General features: G+C 37.1%; 1 protein-coding gene and 1 long non-coding RNA gene across 2 annotated transcripts; one reads left to right on the forward strand and one right to left on the reverse strand.

Moving 5' to 3' along the window:
• Nucleotides 1-8,209: 8,209 nt before the first annotated feature.
• On the reverse strand, nucleotides 8,210-10,222 carry LOC110907412 (wall-associated receptor kinase-like 22). The gene is made up of 3 exons (XM_022152400.2): nucleotides 9,940-10,222; nucleotides 9,722-9,868; nucleotides 8,210-9,339 (listed from the first exon to the last, which is right to left on the reverse strand). The coding sequence occupies exons 1-3, from the start codon at nucleotides 10,220-10,222 to the stop codon at nucleotides 8,210-8,212; spliced, it is 1,560 nt and encodes a 519-aa protein (XP_022008092.2).
• A 2,956-nt stretch (nucleotides 10,223-13,178) lies between these two features.
• On the forward strand, nucleotides 13,179-15,963 carry LOC110903788. The gene is made up of 5 exons (XR_002572166.2): nucleotides 13,179-13,244; nucleotides 13,717-13,836; nucleotides 13,958-14,196; nucleotides 15,120-15,536; nucleotides 15,716-15,963. It is a non-coding gene; the product is annotated as an uncharacterized LOC110903788 (long non-coding RNA).
• The last annotated feature ends 2,510 nt before the right edge of the window (nucleotides 15,964-18,473 follow it).

Raw genomic sequence — 18,473 nt, forward strand, 5'->3', positions numbered from 1 at the left:
TTTTCTCGGACTAGCGGGCTATTATCGACGATTTATAGAAGGGTTCTCTAAGATCGCTGTGCCGCTTACCTCTCTCACGCATAAAGACAGGTTTTTTGTTTGGGGAACTGAACAAGAATCTGCTTTCCAAACCCTCAAGCACATGCTTTGCAATGCTCCTGTTCTCACGTTGCCCGACGGAAATGACGGTTTCATTGTCTACTGTGATGCTTCCAACCTTGGTCTTGGTTGTGTTCTCATGCAATGGGACAAGGTTAAAGCGTACGCGTCTTGTCAGCTCAAATTCCACGAGAAAAACTATACAACCCACGATCTCGAGCTAGGCGCAGTTGTTTTTGCGTTAAAGATTTGGCGACACTACCTGTATGGTACCAAGTGTACGATCTTCACCGATCATAGGAGCCTACAACATATCTTTGATCAGAAAGAACTTAATATGCGTCAACGCCGATGGATAGAACTTCTCAACGATTACGACTGCGAAATTCGTTATCACACAGGCAAGGCAAACGTCATTGCCAATGCACTCAGCAGACGGAGTTATTTGCTCAGCATTCGTGATACCCAAGCCCAATACAACCTCGAAACTCTAATCCGCGAAGCCCAGCATGCCTGTTTTAATGAACGCACTTTGAAGAGGGAACGAATCTATCACGATGGAGCTTAGCTTGTCAGCAAGTCAAATGGGTTATTCCACTTCTTGGACCGAATTTGGATCCCGAAGTGGACCAATTTGCGACAAATTCTGATGTACAAAGCCCACAGATCCCGGTATTCTATTCGTCCCGGTGCCGATAAAATGTACCAGTAACTCCATTACAAGTACTGGTGGCCGGGAATGAAAAGGGATATCGCTCTCTACGTTGGGAAGTGCCTGACTTGTGCAAGGGTCAAGGCTGAACATCAAAGGCCCTCTGGCTTACTCGAACAACCCCCAATCCCTATGTGGAAATGGGAGAGTATAGCTATGGACTTCATAACCAAACTTCCGCCCACGTCATCAGGTCACGACAGCATATGGGTTGTTGTTGATCGCTTAACCAAATCAGCCCACTTTTTGCCAATATGGGAAGACTACAAGGTAGAACGATTAGCCCGAATCTACACCGACGAGATCATTTGTAATCATGGTACACCTCGTGACATCATCTCCGACCGTGACGCTCGGTTTACCTCGCGATTGTGGGAAACATTTCAAGCAGCTCTTGGTACTACGCTTAACTTGAGTACCGCATTCCACCCTCAAACCGACGGTCAGACTGAAAGAACGATCCGTACTCTTGAAGACATGCTCCGTTCGTGTGTCATAGACTTCGGTGGTAATTGGAACAAATACCTCCCGTTAGTAGAATTCTCGTACAACAACAGCTATCATGCTAACATCCAAATGGCACCATTCGAGGCTTTATATGGAAGAAGATGTCGATCGCCTATTGTATGGCACGGGATCAGTCACTCGCAATTAACCGGTCCTGAGCTACTGCAAGAAACGACTGACAAGGTTCTCCAGATGCGAGACAACTTGTTGAAAGCTCGAAGTCGACAGAAAAGTTACGCCGATAGACGACGCAAGCCCCTTGAATTTGACGTTGGCGACTACGTACTCCTAAAGGTATCACCTTGGAAGGGTGTGGTCAGATTCGGCAAGAAAGGGAAACTAGCGCCTCGATATGTTGGACCTTTTAAGATTCTGGAAAGGGTCGGAAAAGTTGCCTACAGACTCGAACTACCGGAGGAACTTAGTAACGTCCACCCAATTTTCCATGTGTCGAACCTCCGAAAATGCCTAGCTGAGCACGATTTAATTGTACCTCTCGATGACCTTCAAATAAACGAAACACTACACTTCGTGGAGAAGCCTGTCGAAATCATGGATCGCCAAACCAAGCAACTCAGGCGCTCGCGCATTCCTATTGTGAAAGTCCGATGCGAAGGCAAACGAGGTGCAGAGTTCACTTGGGAACTCGAAAGCGACATGAAGACAAAGTACCCACAATTGTTTGCTACGGCTTCGACCTAATTTCGGGATGAAATTCCCTAAACAAGGGGAGGCTATAACACCCCGTGTTTTCGGAAGTCAAAGTCAAAGTCAAGATTGAAGTCAAAGGGAGAAAAGATTGCTAATTGCAATCTGTCTCTCCTTGACCAAACCCTGTTTTGACTTCTTTGACTATAATTAGTCTATTTGGAATTTGAACGTTAGTTGTATTATGTGGAGTAAGTTGCTAAAATCGAAGTAATCGAATTAATTATTAGTACGAACCGCATTAGGACTCTGAATAGCAGGAAGTAACAATGCGATAAAGTCAACTAAACGCTAGTCAGTCTAATCTAATCAACATCGAACTCGAAACTCGAATATCGCAATGATTGGTTATTGTTATACGTGTGTGTGCCTTATGTGTTACTTGTGCATGTTTACTTTGTGTTATGTGTGGTAATCAATCGAATCAATCGAAACGCAATCGAAATCAATCGCAATCGAATCGCAATCGCAAATCGAATACGAAATAAGGATGATTGTATGTAGATATAGTAGTTGGGATTAAAAGTAATTTGAATAGAAAACCCTATCACATTCGCATCTATCGCAATCGAAATCGAAATATCAAAAATCGTCGTACCGAACGCTCGAATTAGGCGACTGATCGATCAGGCGGCCAGCCGATCGAACAGCCAGCCTATCGGACTGCTGTCAGATCGGACAGGCTGTCCGATCATGCTGCCCGACCGATCGGCCAGCCTTTTCCTCTTTTGGCATCCTATATATACCCCTGTCATTGTCATCATTCCACTTTTGGGAACCTCTATTCGACCAGCACGCTCAACTCACCTTTTCTCAGATTTCTCTCAAATCCGGTAAGATCTCGTCCTAAATCTTGTACTTTCTTGATCTACACGCACTCCTACACCTTTCTATCTTTCAAATCTTAACTTTTAACCGTGAAATCATAAAGATTCAAGTGTTCTAGGATGATGTCATCATGGTGTTCTTGAAGAACTTCATGTTTTGGCCTCAATCCACCAAGAATAACTTGGATCCAACCGATTTCCACATAAATAAACAAAGATCTTTCATAGATCTAGACATATTCACGGTAAAAGGGATTGAAAGATGGTTTTCCAACTTTCTTTCAACTCTTTTACACTCAATACCTTCAAAATTGCTAATCATTCCGGTGGTTGCGTGGCTCCAGATCCGGATTCTATCCATGAGGTTCACCGATTTCGAGTTAAACGTTTAACTCCGTCTCGAACCGTTCAATGACCGGATTTGGGTGATTCCTCTCCGACCAGGAGAACCGAGTAACGACGAGGGTTCTGTGGTTTGACTCATTGTCAAAGTACCTTGATAAAATGAAAAACAAACGAGTTAGCCAAGTGTTAGACAAACAGGCCGACCAGGTCAGGGTGCTGACCGATCGGGCTGCTGTCCGAACGGACAGCCAGCCGATCGGACAGCCAGCCGATCGGACAGTCAGCCGATCGGACAGTCAGCCGATCGACTGGCCAGCCGATCGGCTAGCACATGGGTCCCACACTTAATCAACCTATCTTGGAGGATGAGTATTGAACGAAGTGCTGTTCGATCGGACTGCCGTCCGACTGGATTACACTTCGGATCATTAGATACTTGACTTCAACACTTAATCGATTTTTTAACTTGTTCAACGCACAAAGAGTGCCACCCGATCGAATAACTGTCCGATCAGGTGACACCTTGCTGAGAACTTGTTTGCTGAGGTACCTAACCAATCGGGTTGCCGTCCGATCGAACGACTGTCCGACCGATCGACCTGAAAGGTAAGGATACTTCAATGTTTTTCCAATGCTATAACAAAAACTTCAAAAGTCAAACCATCATACACAAACACATCCTACTCAAAAGAAGAAAAAATCCACTCGAACAGTCATCCGACCGGACTTCCGTTCGACCGGACAACTGTCCGAATGGACTATCAACCGAACGGACAGCCGTCCGATCGGACTGCCATCCGATCGACTCGCTGACCGATCCTTCAAAACTTGTTTCCGTTTTACGTATTGCTTATCGTTATGATATCAAACGATTCAGGCTAACCCTACTCTCAAGCGCTCCCTTCAATCCATCTATCGCTGTGAGTATACTCGATCCCTTTTTGCTTTAAGTACTTTTGAGTGTTACATACGTTACCTATACGAAAATCACATCGAACACACTACGCAACATTTTAAACGCTAACCGTTACCGCATGTTATACGTGACTTAATGAATGCTTGTTTATTATGTTTACACATGGAATGCTGTCTACCTGCCTTAACGACGATAGTACTAAAGTTTGGACTCAGCACCCGCTCATGCGGGGGTTGTTAAGGACAATTACTTGCATGGATTACAGTGGTGATCATGTATTGCGAACTACCTCGGGCAGTCAACCCGCAATCATTGGTATCGATAGATCCGTGTCGATAATTAATATGCTTCATTTTCCTCTGTGTACGTGCTGGTTATGCGTAAACTATTTCGAACTGTATATGCTATTATCAAACTTGTATGCTCACCTTTACACTATGTGTATTGACTTTTATTTTAACGTATGTGACTGGCAATTAGGAAGCTTATCTACTAGGAAGGCGAGGCTAGAATAAACGTCTAGAGCATAGTTGTTTGTAGATCTTGCAGCTAGGGTCTCTAGAAGCAGACGAATAATTTGTTATATTTAAATCTGAGTTGTCGGAACAGAAATATTTGCCTGGATTTTGTCTGTAATAATTTATTTTACTATTTGAGATACGGTATGGGACGTATTATTTAAATTGAATAGTAATGATAATTGTTATGGAAACTTCTGGACAATCTGTTTCGCTCAGTGCCGCGCCCCGATGTTTCCGCCATCGGTTGGGGTGTGACATAAAAAATAAGGCTAAATCCTAAGCTAAACCGTATAATCTAAACTATAAACCCTAAAATCTAAACCCTAAAGGCTAAACCTAAAGCTAAACCCTAAATCTAAACCCTAAAGCTAAACCCTAAACCCTAAAGCTAAACCCTAAAAGCCAAACCCTAATATATTTATGGTTTAGGGGTTATGATTTAGGGCTTAGGGTTAAGAGATCCTAGTTAGGGTTCGACAAGCCGGTTCCAACGCCACTGGAATGAGTCCAATCGGAGTTCGTTTGAGTCGGTTCCCCATTGTTCCCCACTTTTTTAGTGTTCCCCAATGAACCTCACACTATATATATATATATATAAGGTATGGTTGTAGAGTGAACACTAGTGTATTTGCGAACTGAGTGAACAAATCCTGGCCATTGATCTACACACGTGTATGGCCAGGATCTAATCATCAAATCGTAAAATACACTAGTGTATTTCAACATCAAATCCTGACCATTGATCTACACACGTGTATGTGTATGGCCAGGATTAGTTCACTCAGTTCGCAAGCTACACTAGTGTTCACTCTTGAACCTAATCCTATATATATATATATATATATATATATATATATATATATATATATATATATAGAGAGAGAGAGAGAGAGAGAGAGAGAGAAACGAGATCAGGAGAAAATGCTCAAAAGTGTGAGAACGCTTCCTGGCCCAACACGTGTCACACCGCTTAGAGAAGGGCGGGGGGGGGGGGGTGGGGGGAGGGGTTTGTCCTTTCATATTTTTTTAATGCGTGTCACTTCATCTTTCCATTTTTTGGCGTTTAATAAATACGCGGCGTTTTTATTGTTTTTCGATCAGAATCATAGTAAATATTTTGGCGTTTTAAGTGTTGTTTTGGTGTTTTACTGAGGAAATAGTGTATCTGAAAGAACCGTCGATTTTTTGGAATCTTTGATGTTTGAGTGTTTTGGCGTTTTCTAAGATGAATGGTATATAGTAGAAAATATGGCATTTTTTGAGTAGTTGTCTTTGATGTTTTGGGGATTTTGGCATTTGTAAGATGAATGGTATATAGTATAAAATATGGCGTTTCAGGTTCTGGGGGGTGTGTTTTTATGTCTGGGATGTTTTTGTTTATATTGCGATGTGTTTTGTTCCATAATGGCGTTTTATTCATCAGTATGGCGTTTTGGTATAGAGGTGTAAAGACCTTTTTACCCTTAATGAGGCGCGTCCACTTAATAAAATTGATGTTATTTACGAAAACGCCACCGCGCCAATCTAGTCCATAGATTGTTTTAATCGGACGATCCATAAGCGTTCTCACCGTCCTCACACTTTCTACCGTTTTCTCTAAATCCCGACCCTATACATACACACACACACACACACACACACACACATCTTACGAAAACTACGACGAGTCGCGAAATGATTCATCCACGTACATGATGACTGCTTGGAAACCGTACAAACACATTATACGAGTTTATAACGTGTATTATTTTCATACAAACATTTTCTTACATACACATGCTACCATTCGAGACGACTAACTCGATTTCACAAATATATTTATATTTAAACATATATATATATATATATATATATAAATATATATTCTAAATGTTTCGAAAACTAAGTGTTTCCAAGACTTAGTATTTATCACCGACTATAAATGGGATGAAACAACTATAGCATTATCGTTTCCATTAAGTTAACACCATCTTCCCATCGAATCTTTTGGTTAACAATTCGGTAGAGCTCGGTGACACGTAGTTTAGCTACATTTTAGTAGAAACTTATGAGTTTATTCCTCGATAGGAATGCTATAGATTGCATGCCTAGCGGGTTTATGTCTTGGAAATGACATATGGATTGTATTTTGCTAGCTTTGCACAAGGCTATCGAGGTGAGTTCATAACCCCCATCTTTTACAGTTTTACATATTTATAAATGTTTTCGGGGGTGGAAAGACATGCAAGTTTTGCAAAAAGTATACAATATTTCGATGAACGAAAATTACATATTCCTAAACTATGTTGCTAACGAATTCCAGTTAACTCAAATGGTTTATGCTAAACCTACCAGTTTTTACAAAACACGCGTGTATTTTTGAAACATGCATGGGTTTCATGACTAGTGACGGGATTGTTCTAGTTACAATTAGTAACTGGGTTATCCTACATACGTAACAACGGGACTGGGTTGTCCTACATACAAACAATGAGACTGGGACGTCCTACTTACAAACATCGGGACTGGGTTGTCCTACCTACATACATAAGGACTGGATTGTCCTACATACAAACATAAGGACTAGATTGTCCTCTACTCAACCTTAAGGGTCGTAGGGTCCTTAAAACTGTATAGTGAAGTCCTCGCTACATATCAGAACTATAACCGACTGCTAGTCTACCGTCTTGAGTACACGGTTTTGGCGAGGCACTCACTAGCTAGAGGTTGGTGATAGGTTCATGCGGGCATGTTGTCTTTGTCATACGCGGTATTGGCGGTTATACAAGTTTTACAAGCATAAATTTTTTCAAATAGCATGCCGAGGAAAATGGTTTATTACGTTTTCACAACATTATTTGAACCCGGTTACCAAAAAGATTTATTTCAAATCTTTTTCAAACAACTATGAACTCGCCAACTTTATGTTGTTTTGCATGTTCTTTATCAGGTTACACATTCAAATTATGGCACGGTTGGAATAAGAGAACCCATTGTGATTCGAGTACTTAGTGGGAGTTCAACTGTGCAATGAAGATACCAATCGCTACGCCCAACTCTGATTTTTGCGGGTGTGACAAACATACACCTAGCTTGTCAACTGTTAGCTCCTTTGGTTAGGGTCTTTCAGAGAATGTTAAAAAATATGGGACCTTGGCGAGATTAACAAACATGACCTTACCCCCTAGTAAATTCAAGGTCGTTGTTACGTTGTTGTTGCGTCACTCAACAATTCAATCAAACCCTTTTTCAAAATCTCATATCGCAACTTTTGTTGTTGCATCATTCAGCCCCGCATCATTGTGTTTTCTTTACCGCCATCTCTTTATCGATGTCTGATGTTTATTTCAATTGGGTTTGAATGTTTGAACACTTGGGCCTGGGGATTGGGTTTAATTGTTTAAACATATTTGGGTCACTCAAAATCTGACTCAAATTTGGGTCACTTAAAACAAAATGGCACTCAAAAAGCTTAAGCTAATATAGGCCAGTTAAACTGTTAACCCAATTAGTCAGGGTTACACAGAGTTACATATATTAAATAATGAACACAAATTGACATTTTCGTATCTTTGACTTATGATATCATAGAAACTCAAGAACATGTTTGCCATATGTTAGCATCAAGACTTCCTCCCGTCCGCGACGAACACGTGTTGGTTCGATTCGTAAAGGGAATCTGTGACGTTCGTATCATACCTAACTCGATAGCCACTTCTTTCATTGTTGGCCTATATTTTCTATTCAAATTCAAGCATCGCATTGCAAGGTTAGCTAATAACATAAGCTCGTTGCTCACACCCTCTTTAAGCACCATCATATAAAAAATATACATAACATGCCCTTCTTCAAAAGCCAACATAAAGTGTGTAGCCAAACTTATATGTTCACCAAATCTGTTTATGAAAATTGGCTTTTCTCCTGTTAACAGTTCCACCAAAGCAACTCCAAAACTATAAACATCACCCTTTTCCGTGAACTGGCTGGATTGGAAATACTCAGGATCGAGGTAGCCAAATGTACCTTTGACCAAGGTGCTCAAATGGGTTTGCTCTATTGAGACAAACCTTGAAGTTCCAAAGTCAGAAACTTTGGCCCTGTATTTATTATCCAAAAGTATATTAGTAGTTTTGATATCTCTATGATATATTGGAATGGAAGTTGCCGAATGTAAGTAAGCAAGTGCTCTTGCAACCTCTGTAGCTATCCGTATTCTCATGTCCAAAGATAATGGGAACTCTTTAGTATCGTTGTGTAAACAATCATACATGGTACCATTTGTAATGAATTCAGAAACGAGTAGAGGGACATTTGTCTCCAAACAACATCCAAACAATTTGACCACATTCCTGTGATTGACTTGGGAAAGAATGACCACCTCATTGATGAACTGTTCTAACCGACTTCCATCAACAACTTTTGATTTCTTGATTGCTACAATCCTTCCATCCACAAGCATCCCTTTATACACTGTACCTTGGCCTCCTCGACCTAGAATTCTATTCTCGTTGAAGTTGTCTATGGCCTTTTCTAGTTCATGGGATGTGAAAAGTACGGTTTTACCGACTAAAGACGAGTCTGCTTCTTCTTGTTGTTTTAAAAGCAAACTGCTGTTTCGTTTAAAAAACCTCTTTCTTTGACTCCTTTCTCTTGCTTTCTTGATCCATTTATACAATGTATAACTTGTTGCCACAAGAAAAAGTATACCCATGCTTAGGGTTGCACCTGGCCAATACAAAGATGCGAGTTAGAAACTAATCTAAAGTTTCAAAAAGGCTCAAAATAATTAAATGAATTGATGTTAAAAGGCTACAGAAGTCTTATGAGATGAGTGTATTGCTGTTATAACTCAGCCATTCATCTTGTAGCATTTTAGGCGGTTTTGTTTTAAATAGATCTTTAGAACCACTTTTTTGGCGTTTTTTTTTTGTGTGGATCACCCAAAATTATTATTTGAGCCACCCAAAGAAATGATTTTTATTCAGAATTGAAAATATGTTGGGTCTTTTATGAGTTTATCATGTCTGGCCATTATGAAATTGCCACGCATTTGTAGAACTTGCAAATAAAACAGGATCGAATAATGTACAAAGAGATCAAATATTACCTAGAGTAATACCCAAGGATGATGATTTGCTTTCATACCATTCAGGATTTTGGCTACAAGTGAGGTTGCTGAATTTGATTAAGCCATGCACAAGATACATGATCATGTAGTCACATGAATAAGGGCACCTTGCACATTCTTCCCTATCTAAACACAAGTAGTATAAGAGAAATCAGTTTGCGATAAATTGAAAATAGAAATATATAGATGCTTAATACCTTCACATCCATTATATAAATAAGGGTTTCCTTCGTAGCGTCCATCAAGGAAACATCCCCGCGACTCCATTGAAGTACCATTACCCATATCCAGTTCCAGATTCACAAGGTAAGCTCTTTGACAACAGTATGGTGTGTCATTTGATGTAAGGATCCACATCAAGGTAATGGGAACAAAAATGTTGTGTGCATCAACAGAAAGCCTTCCTTTAATATATGAATCCTCGTCCACCAATAAGGCATACTCACAATCTCCAACTCCATCCACACTAGTTAGATTCATGTTGTAGGACTGTAGATAATGCGGAATTGTTGCTTGGCAATAATTAATGTCGTAACAGTTGTTTCTTTCACTAAAAATGTCATTCTATCAATAAGTCGAACACCCAGTGACCACTCTCTCATTATCCATCATAACAACATTACCACACCCCTTAGAAACAAACATATTGTGTGATTTGGAAAACAAAAAGGGGCTCCTAACAAGATCGATGCTCATCATCTTGCTACCAAACCAACTATGGTTGTGACAATAAGAGATTGTTGGTGTATTAACAATGATTGTTTGGTCTTCCAAATTTACACCCAACACTTATAGTTGTTTGAGTGCACACAAATATGGCGTCGAGTAGTTGTAATCAACGATGTACCATTCATTGACAGAACAATCCGCACCAATTCCAAAAGGGTATGTAATTGTCACGTTCCCGCATGTATCACTACACCTTGGCTTGGCATACTTTGCAGTTGCATTTGTTGCTATTAACCAAAGAAAAATGAATAGATGCAGCTGAGCTAGAAATAAGCTCATATTTGTAAAGGAGGATATATAGGATTATAATAGAACATGTAAAGGGGTGTATGTGTTTATAATTGTTGGTATTATTGCTAGAACCTAGGAAAAATGTAAACTTGGAATACTGTGGGCTTTTCTATGTGAATATCACAATGTTTTTGTTTTTCTCTAACGACTTAACTGAATCGTGATATAACATATTATTTAACTTTCCTTGTGTAACTTTAATATTTAACTATTTTAAAATCCCGTGTATTTCACGGGTTGTATAAAGAAAATACTTCTTATATATCTATTGATTTGATAAATTACATATAAATGTAGATTCTACTATACTCAGAATTGGTTCCCGTATTACGATTATTAACATATTTTAACACCCCGTACTCTTTAACATGAAGTTGCTTCTCATTAACAAATGAATACGAAAAAATCACAGGTTGTTTTATATAGTATACTTTACTTATATAATATATAATATAATTCATTTTATAATAAAATGAAATGATGCATTAAATATGAGAAACAACTAAATTACAATATAAAAGTTCTTTTTGTTCTTTATTATTTCTATTGTATGTGTGACTTGAAGTCTTGAATCTAAGACCTTCAAATCTAATTATACCTAAAGGTTTTTGCCTTTGTCAATGGGTCACCAACCTCCTAGGTAAGTAACAAAGCAATCTATAAATCTCTAATATTCCGTTGTACACCACATTTGTCGTCTTATTTGTAACATTTTTCATCTTTGTCTAATATTAGTAACTTGACTTTGTGTTTTCTTTTTATCCTTGATAGTATCACATACAACTATCATGAGCAAAAACCAATTCTTTTAAGTACAGTCAAACCTTTGATAGTGATTGTGTTTGACTTTTATTATTAATAATCATTTGCTAAACATCAAATTGTTGTTTAGTTATAAGATATGCAAACATTTTAAAAATGATTTTTAGTTATTACTCAAGTTTTCATTAAAAAATAATAATAACAATACACAAAAGGTAATAATTATTCTATTAATTTATTAAACAAAAAAAGGCAATTTAAACTATGTTGATTGCGTAAAAGATATATTAAAATTTTTACAAATTTTTTTATATTACAGTTACAGTTATAAATTATATTTTAAAAGGTCATTGTATTTACTAAGTGTATTTATTAAGATTTGTGGCTTGCAATCACATTCAAAAGGAAACAATCCGCACAAAAAGGAAAGTCTAATTACTTTAAAATTTGTGAGAAAAGAAGAGCAAAAAAGTCTTGTATCTATATATCTAATAAAGCAAACCATTGGGGAACATATGTCACCCTTTGGTTTAGGCCAAATCAGCAGACACATCATTGTACATGTGGCATAGCTCTAAATCAAGGACTGGGAAAGCTTATTTGGTACGCTTCATATACTCTCTCTCATTCTATCATTAATCATTCAACTGATTACACCAAAACCCTAATCTCTCTCTCTCTTTGGCGACTAAGAATCCTCTGCGTCTCTCTCTCAGTACCATCGGCGAAAACATTCAATCGGATATTTCAATCATCATTCTATCGAAATTGACGGATAATTCTTTGAGTTTAAGGGTGTTCAAGGTGATTTTTAGGGTTTCAATTAGGATCTTCGTATAATTTAGGGTTCGATTTCGTATGATTTCATATTATACCATGTGTTTAGGGTTCGATTTCATATAATGCAAGTTCATTTTCATACGATTTCTTGAATAAACATTCGTTTAGGATCCAACTGGTAAGATTTTCGTCTTTTGTTTTTCGATTTGTAATTTGTTTTTGCATATTGTTGTTGTAATGTTTTTCTGCGAATTGATTCCTAGATCAGATATTGAAGGCAAAGAAGAAGATTTAGATGTCAACAATGGCCATAGGTATGAACCGGGACCATCCCAAGATGGTCCAAACTCAGAAGAGGAACTGCAGAAAGATCAAGTTTCAGGAAACGAGACTTCATATTATAAGCTAGAGTTTGTAAAAAATCATTTGATCTCAGCCCATGGAAATCAGGTATTTTAAGATATTGACCTGCAACTTAATAGAGTTTTTACGTTTATCTTTGTTACTGCTATTTTGAAAAAAAAACATAAATATAACAAATCCTCTACAGAATTTTGTTGAAGTGGAAGATTTTAAGAGGGCTAAACTTGATGCTATTGCACATTCGGCTCCTAAAATCATATCCCGTCTTAAATCTGGTGGAGAGAGGACAACACTAGCCCTTAAATCACTATGTTGGAGATGCAAGGGCCTTCAAGTGGAGGTAACATCTGCTCATTTTATGTTCCTTTGTCTTCCAACGCTATGTAAAAGATTATTGATGATGATAATTTGTGTTTACATTCAAGTTCTTACTTATATAAGATGTTAATGAAACAATTGATTTACATCGAAATAGAGGGCAAACGGTAATATTAAGCTTTTGATGTTTCACTGCAGAAGAAAAAAATGATGGTGCTGAAAAAGAAGTGGTGAAAATAGCAGAGTCGTCTAATGGAAGGTAACACTATAAAGTTATGGTATTTGTGAGAACGAAGAGTAGTGTTTCGGGTTTATTTTTCATTCATAAGTGTATTTGTTGCTTTACTGTATTGGGGTTTATTGTTTTGTATTTTAAATATTTATGTTATGCGTCTGCGGTCTCGGTTTGAATTTTTTTTTTGCCAGCAAAATTGAGCCAGTTTGTGTTGCTGGTTAACACTTTAGTTCTGGGTCGGGTTGGGTTGGGTTGGGTTGGGTTGGGTTGTAGGGGTTTACTTTTTAACTAATTAATGTTTAGCTAATTTTTTTGGTTAGTTGGTTTGAAAATCGTAGTTTGATCAAACAAATCATATTAGTTAAGAAGTTCTATACATCCAATGTTAATTCTTTACTGATTTTAGCAACTAGGTTTATTGCCCAGAAAGTTTTAATTTATATTCGATTAGTACCTCTATTCTATTGTGAAATTTTAATATCGGTTTATTGCCCAGAAACTCGAGTCCAGAGACAACCTGAACGCTGACATTGCCGCCGTGAAGCCTACCCACGTGTTCAATGCCGCCAGAGTCACCGGTCGTCCGAATGTTGACTGATATGTGCCGCACAAGGTGGTATGTGTTTAATTTTGATGTGGTATTTATTTAAATATTTGTTTGGTTAAAAGGCTGTACAAATTAATTGTTGAGAATTTGGGATGTGATCAATATCTAAGTATGGCAAATCCGCTGACAGGTCAAACGTTGAAAGTATGGTTAAAAAGCTGAGATATGAATCCTGTGATCAATATTGAAGTTCTATATACTGATATACATGTTCATTGGAAATATCTGCTGGTACAAATTATATCACAAGACGATGCTTCAACGGCCGCTGGGGACGTGAATGGTGAGGAAGGTGGCCGCACATCAAGTCATAAACTTAGGCAGATGCTGTCAGAGATCCTTGTAGACAACATTAATCTATGACAGCAGGTGAGTATGCAATTGACTATTCTGCACAACTGACGTTTGTCTTTTGTTGACCTTTTTTGTTTCTTTGGCCACATTCCCTTTTTTCAGATTCCAGTTTCTATCCCAAATCACAGTTTCCCTTTAGCAATCAAATGATAAAATTCAGCTCCATTACTAATTTAAATATTATAACATGTTTTTTTTTAATTTAATTAATTAATTGTTAAGTTCTTTTAATAAAGGCATCCACTTCTTTATAAAATGCTAATGAGTTTAAAAAAATGCTAAAGTTATAAATTAGTTTTTTTAAGGAATTGAGTGACATTCCTTTGTATATGAACGAACTATATATAATATCCTTAACATTTTTTTTGCATTTGGAATCACAATTAAAAGTATCCAAAAAAAATTAATTGATGTCAATTGAGCTTGAAATTATTTAGTCAGGTAATCGTAGATAAATAAGTATAATTAGCATGCATAGTCGTAGATAAATAAGTATATTTAGCATACCAAATTGTTATTACTGTAATCAAGGCCAGTTAGTGGCCTCACTACTAAATAGGGATGAGCATTTGGTATCAGGTAGCGGTACCGAACCGTACCAGGTATATTCGGAACCGGTACAGGTACCCACTTTATTTGATTTTAGATACCGGTACGGTACCGGTATTTACGGGTAAAACACCGGTAAGTGTCGGTACCGTACCGGTACCGAACCGGTGTATTCGGTATTGGTACTTTCGGTACCGAACGGGTATCGTGCTCATCCCTACTATTAAAGCATTCACTTTGGACCTTAAAAATTTAGGCTGACAATTTATAAAAGAAAGTTATATAGGGCTTTTTATCAATTTGGGTTGGACTGTGAAGGGCCAAAGAAGCACACTCCGTGGCTTTGATTTAGGGCATCCAGGTTTCTAATATTAATTGGTTATTGGTAGATGAAGTCTGTTGAATACACAATTGCAAGAACAACTTGGAGGACTGAACTCATTTGCTCGCCCCTAATTTGAACTTTTGTTGCCAGTTACCGTCTTCACCATATATTGTACTTTTTGAGAATCCACTGAAAGTAGATGTTTCTTATGGCATTTGATGTAGAATTATATTACATACCATTTCTATTGTTTAGTGCATATGAATTTGGGGCTGAATTGACGAATATGTGTTTGTTTTTGCTTGCTTAAATATGCACTCCTCATGTATGAGAAAAATTACAAGTATTTCTCACTCCTTGGGCGATTTGGATTTCGCTTTGTCAAAGAAAATATAAGGGATGCTTGGGTGCGGGGCAGACATCGCGTTCTAGCAATGGATGGTTCGGTTCTATATTGGATGCGATGGAAGTTGTTTTGAAGGTAGTTTATTCCTACTTCGTATATTGTGTTTGAATATATGTTGTAGTAGTTGGTTGTGAAAGATATTTAGATTAGAACATAATAATTTATGGTGTGGTAAATTGGAGAGACTTTTGTTGCTGTTAATAGTATAGGTTGCACAATAAAAGAACTTTATTTTGTTTATTATGGAATGACAGGCATTTGCACCAAGGAGGTACTATGAAATCGACCTCCGTTAACGGCGTGAAGATGTATACAGCTGCAGGATAACATCGCTCGCTGGCCACTTGGCTACCGCCGAAGAAGCTTAGAGCTTTTCGCAAAGACAAAAGTATGGATTTTGCTTATTGTTTTTAATTTCGTTAATAAACTTGAATGTGAATTTGATTTGTTAGATGTGGTACTTTTTTTTTCATTAGCTATACAAGAACTGTTGTTTTCTTTATTTAAGGGTGTTATTTCTACGAATAGATTACACAGAAAGGGTGGATTTGATCCAAGATTTAAGATTTGTCAACGTTCTAAAGGCATTGGTACATAATTGTACGCCAATTACTCGACAAAATGTCTCAATGAAGTGCTGCCAAGTCATAATAATGTCCAGCAATGTTGCATCTGATGTATGTGTAAGAGTTGCAGCAATAAGCAACTAACACACTTCTACTACAAATTGCACCAGCAATATATATGTTTAAGTGACCAGAATTGTTAATTTGCAAAAACAAAAAAAAAAACCATTTAAATATTTTATACTCTATTACAAGAGTGTAGTCTACAAGGAAGTTTTTTTCCGGGATTTAATAATTTTCTGTTTGTTTCTTCCAATGTATGCGTTTGTACAAATATTACATTTCAAAGTAAATAATATGATTTTGGTTGAAGCCACGCATCGCGCGGGCATTAACCTAGTTTTCCCTCCTAAAACAAAGCAATAAGGAGTATAATAATAACAACACGTGGAAATTAATGGTTTAAGAGAAAGCCATGTGGCTTAAGATAGTTTTGATTTATTATAATTTACTAGCGGTAAGACCCGTGTGCAAACACAGGTGGTTTCTTAGAAAACCATGCATAACAATATTGATAGAACATATAGATACATGTATAGATATTGTACCAAAACGTGTTATCTATTATAGTTAAAAGACAACTATAAACATGCATCATCAGTTAATATATAAGATACATATGAGTATTTCCATTGTCCTATCCACAAAAAAAGGAGCACCCACCTATTGACAATGAAACCTGTTTATAGACATAACTACATATAGAACATGTCTAAGAAGCAAAATTAGTACCACCGACGAACCAAATGTACAACCACAAACAATCATGACATGAAACGTTGTCTATAAATCTTCAATCAACGCAAGACAAACTAAGAGGACTTTATCTTTGTCACGAAATGCACAACTTTTTTTAACTTCAGCAATTGAGTAGACTTGTGAAACTCTAACGAAAGTTCATCACCAAAAGCAATATTGCAAGATCTCAGATAAGAAGACCATCCAACAATAGTGTAGTTGAATCTAGTATTGGTTTTTTGAGATGTTGTAAACAGTTCCTGGACTTCACATTTGAGATTCTGGATCTTGATAGGCTTAGGATTATCAGTATGCAGATCCAACGCAGAAGACACATCTGATGGCAGATGCTAAAAAACAGAAAATTGAATAGTGAATTTTATAAAATATTGATATATAACTGAAATTGTTGAAATAACGAAACAAAGTAACGACTGCAAAAGCTTACAAGCCTGTCTTCAGCATGTGTGGTGAAGTGTAAGACTGATTCTGAAGTGGATGATACTAAACGAACCTTTTAAACTTTACACGGTCTATCAACAGCTTGGTTATCCTCAACAATTGTCTTGCCACGAAGATTGTGCATCTTTTCAATCTAAGTAAATTAATTTAGAATATAACAACTCTAAATTCTTGAAATTTTGTAACTTTCTTTATCAACACAAACTATCTTCTCAACTCAGCTTTGAAGTTTAAGACTCGATCATATAGAAGAATATCAATATACTGAGACAATAATAAAATAGACAGTATAAAACTAATAAATGCTTACATTAGATACAACACTTGAAGAGGCAGAAATGTCACGAACAGGAAAATCTTTAGACTGAAGTTGAGGATCGTTAACATCATCAGCTATTTTTACAGAATGATCTTCAGGCTACAACAAAATTTAAAAAAAAACTTTCTTATACTTATTATACAATAAAATATATGCGTAGGAAATTATAAATTTACAGCATTTTTAACATCTGACTCATCAATCAGACGCGCAATCTTTGAATCAAATAGCCCATCATCAGCAAACTATATTTATAAGAATGATCATATATAAGAAACCATATTTTAAATCATAATAACATATAAATATTACATGTGTATATATACATTAAAAATATCCTCAAAACTCGTAAACTGCTTAGAATTACCAACCGAAGCTCCAGTATCCTCATCATTTAAAGCAACTTCCCCGGAATCCAGAACCTGTTTGTGTTTAGCCTATATATAATATGGGATTTCAAAAGTTATTAGCATAATATAATAAAAGTTACTTATCACCATCATGTTATTAAACAATGTATTTTATCATCAAAATTTTATACCACAACCAATAAATCAAACCCATTATCTCCATAAACTGAATCATCCAAAACAACAACATCAGCTTTCTTGAAGGAAACCTCAGTTCCAGTCTCGGGGTGGAAAACGGAAAGCTCAAATGTTTTAGATGCAATCATGGTGAAAACCAACCAAGATTCAACTGCTATCGGAACTTCTTCAATCAATTTTAACCATCTATCAGTAAATCCGCATCCATCAGTCCATCCTTTCATCATCACATTCCAAAACATTTCGCCAACATAGATAGTTGCCATCCCATACTCGTAATTTTTACCATAGAATTGTTTCCAAAATTTGTCAGCCATTA

The sequence above is a fragment of the Helianthus annuus genome, chromosome 14, assembly GCF_002127325.2.
Source record: "Helianthus annuus cultivar XRQ/B chromosome 14, HanXRQr2.0-SUNRISE, whole genome shotgun sequence".
Taxonomy (NCBI): Eukaryota; Viridiplantae; Streptophyta; class Magnoliopsida; order Asterales; family Asteraceae; genus Helianthus; species Helianthus annuus.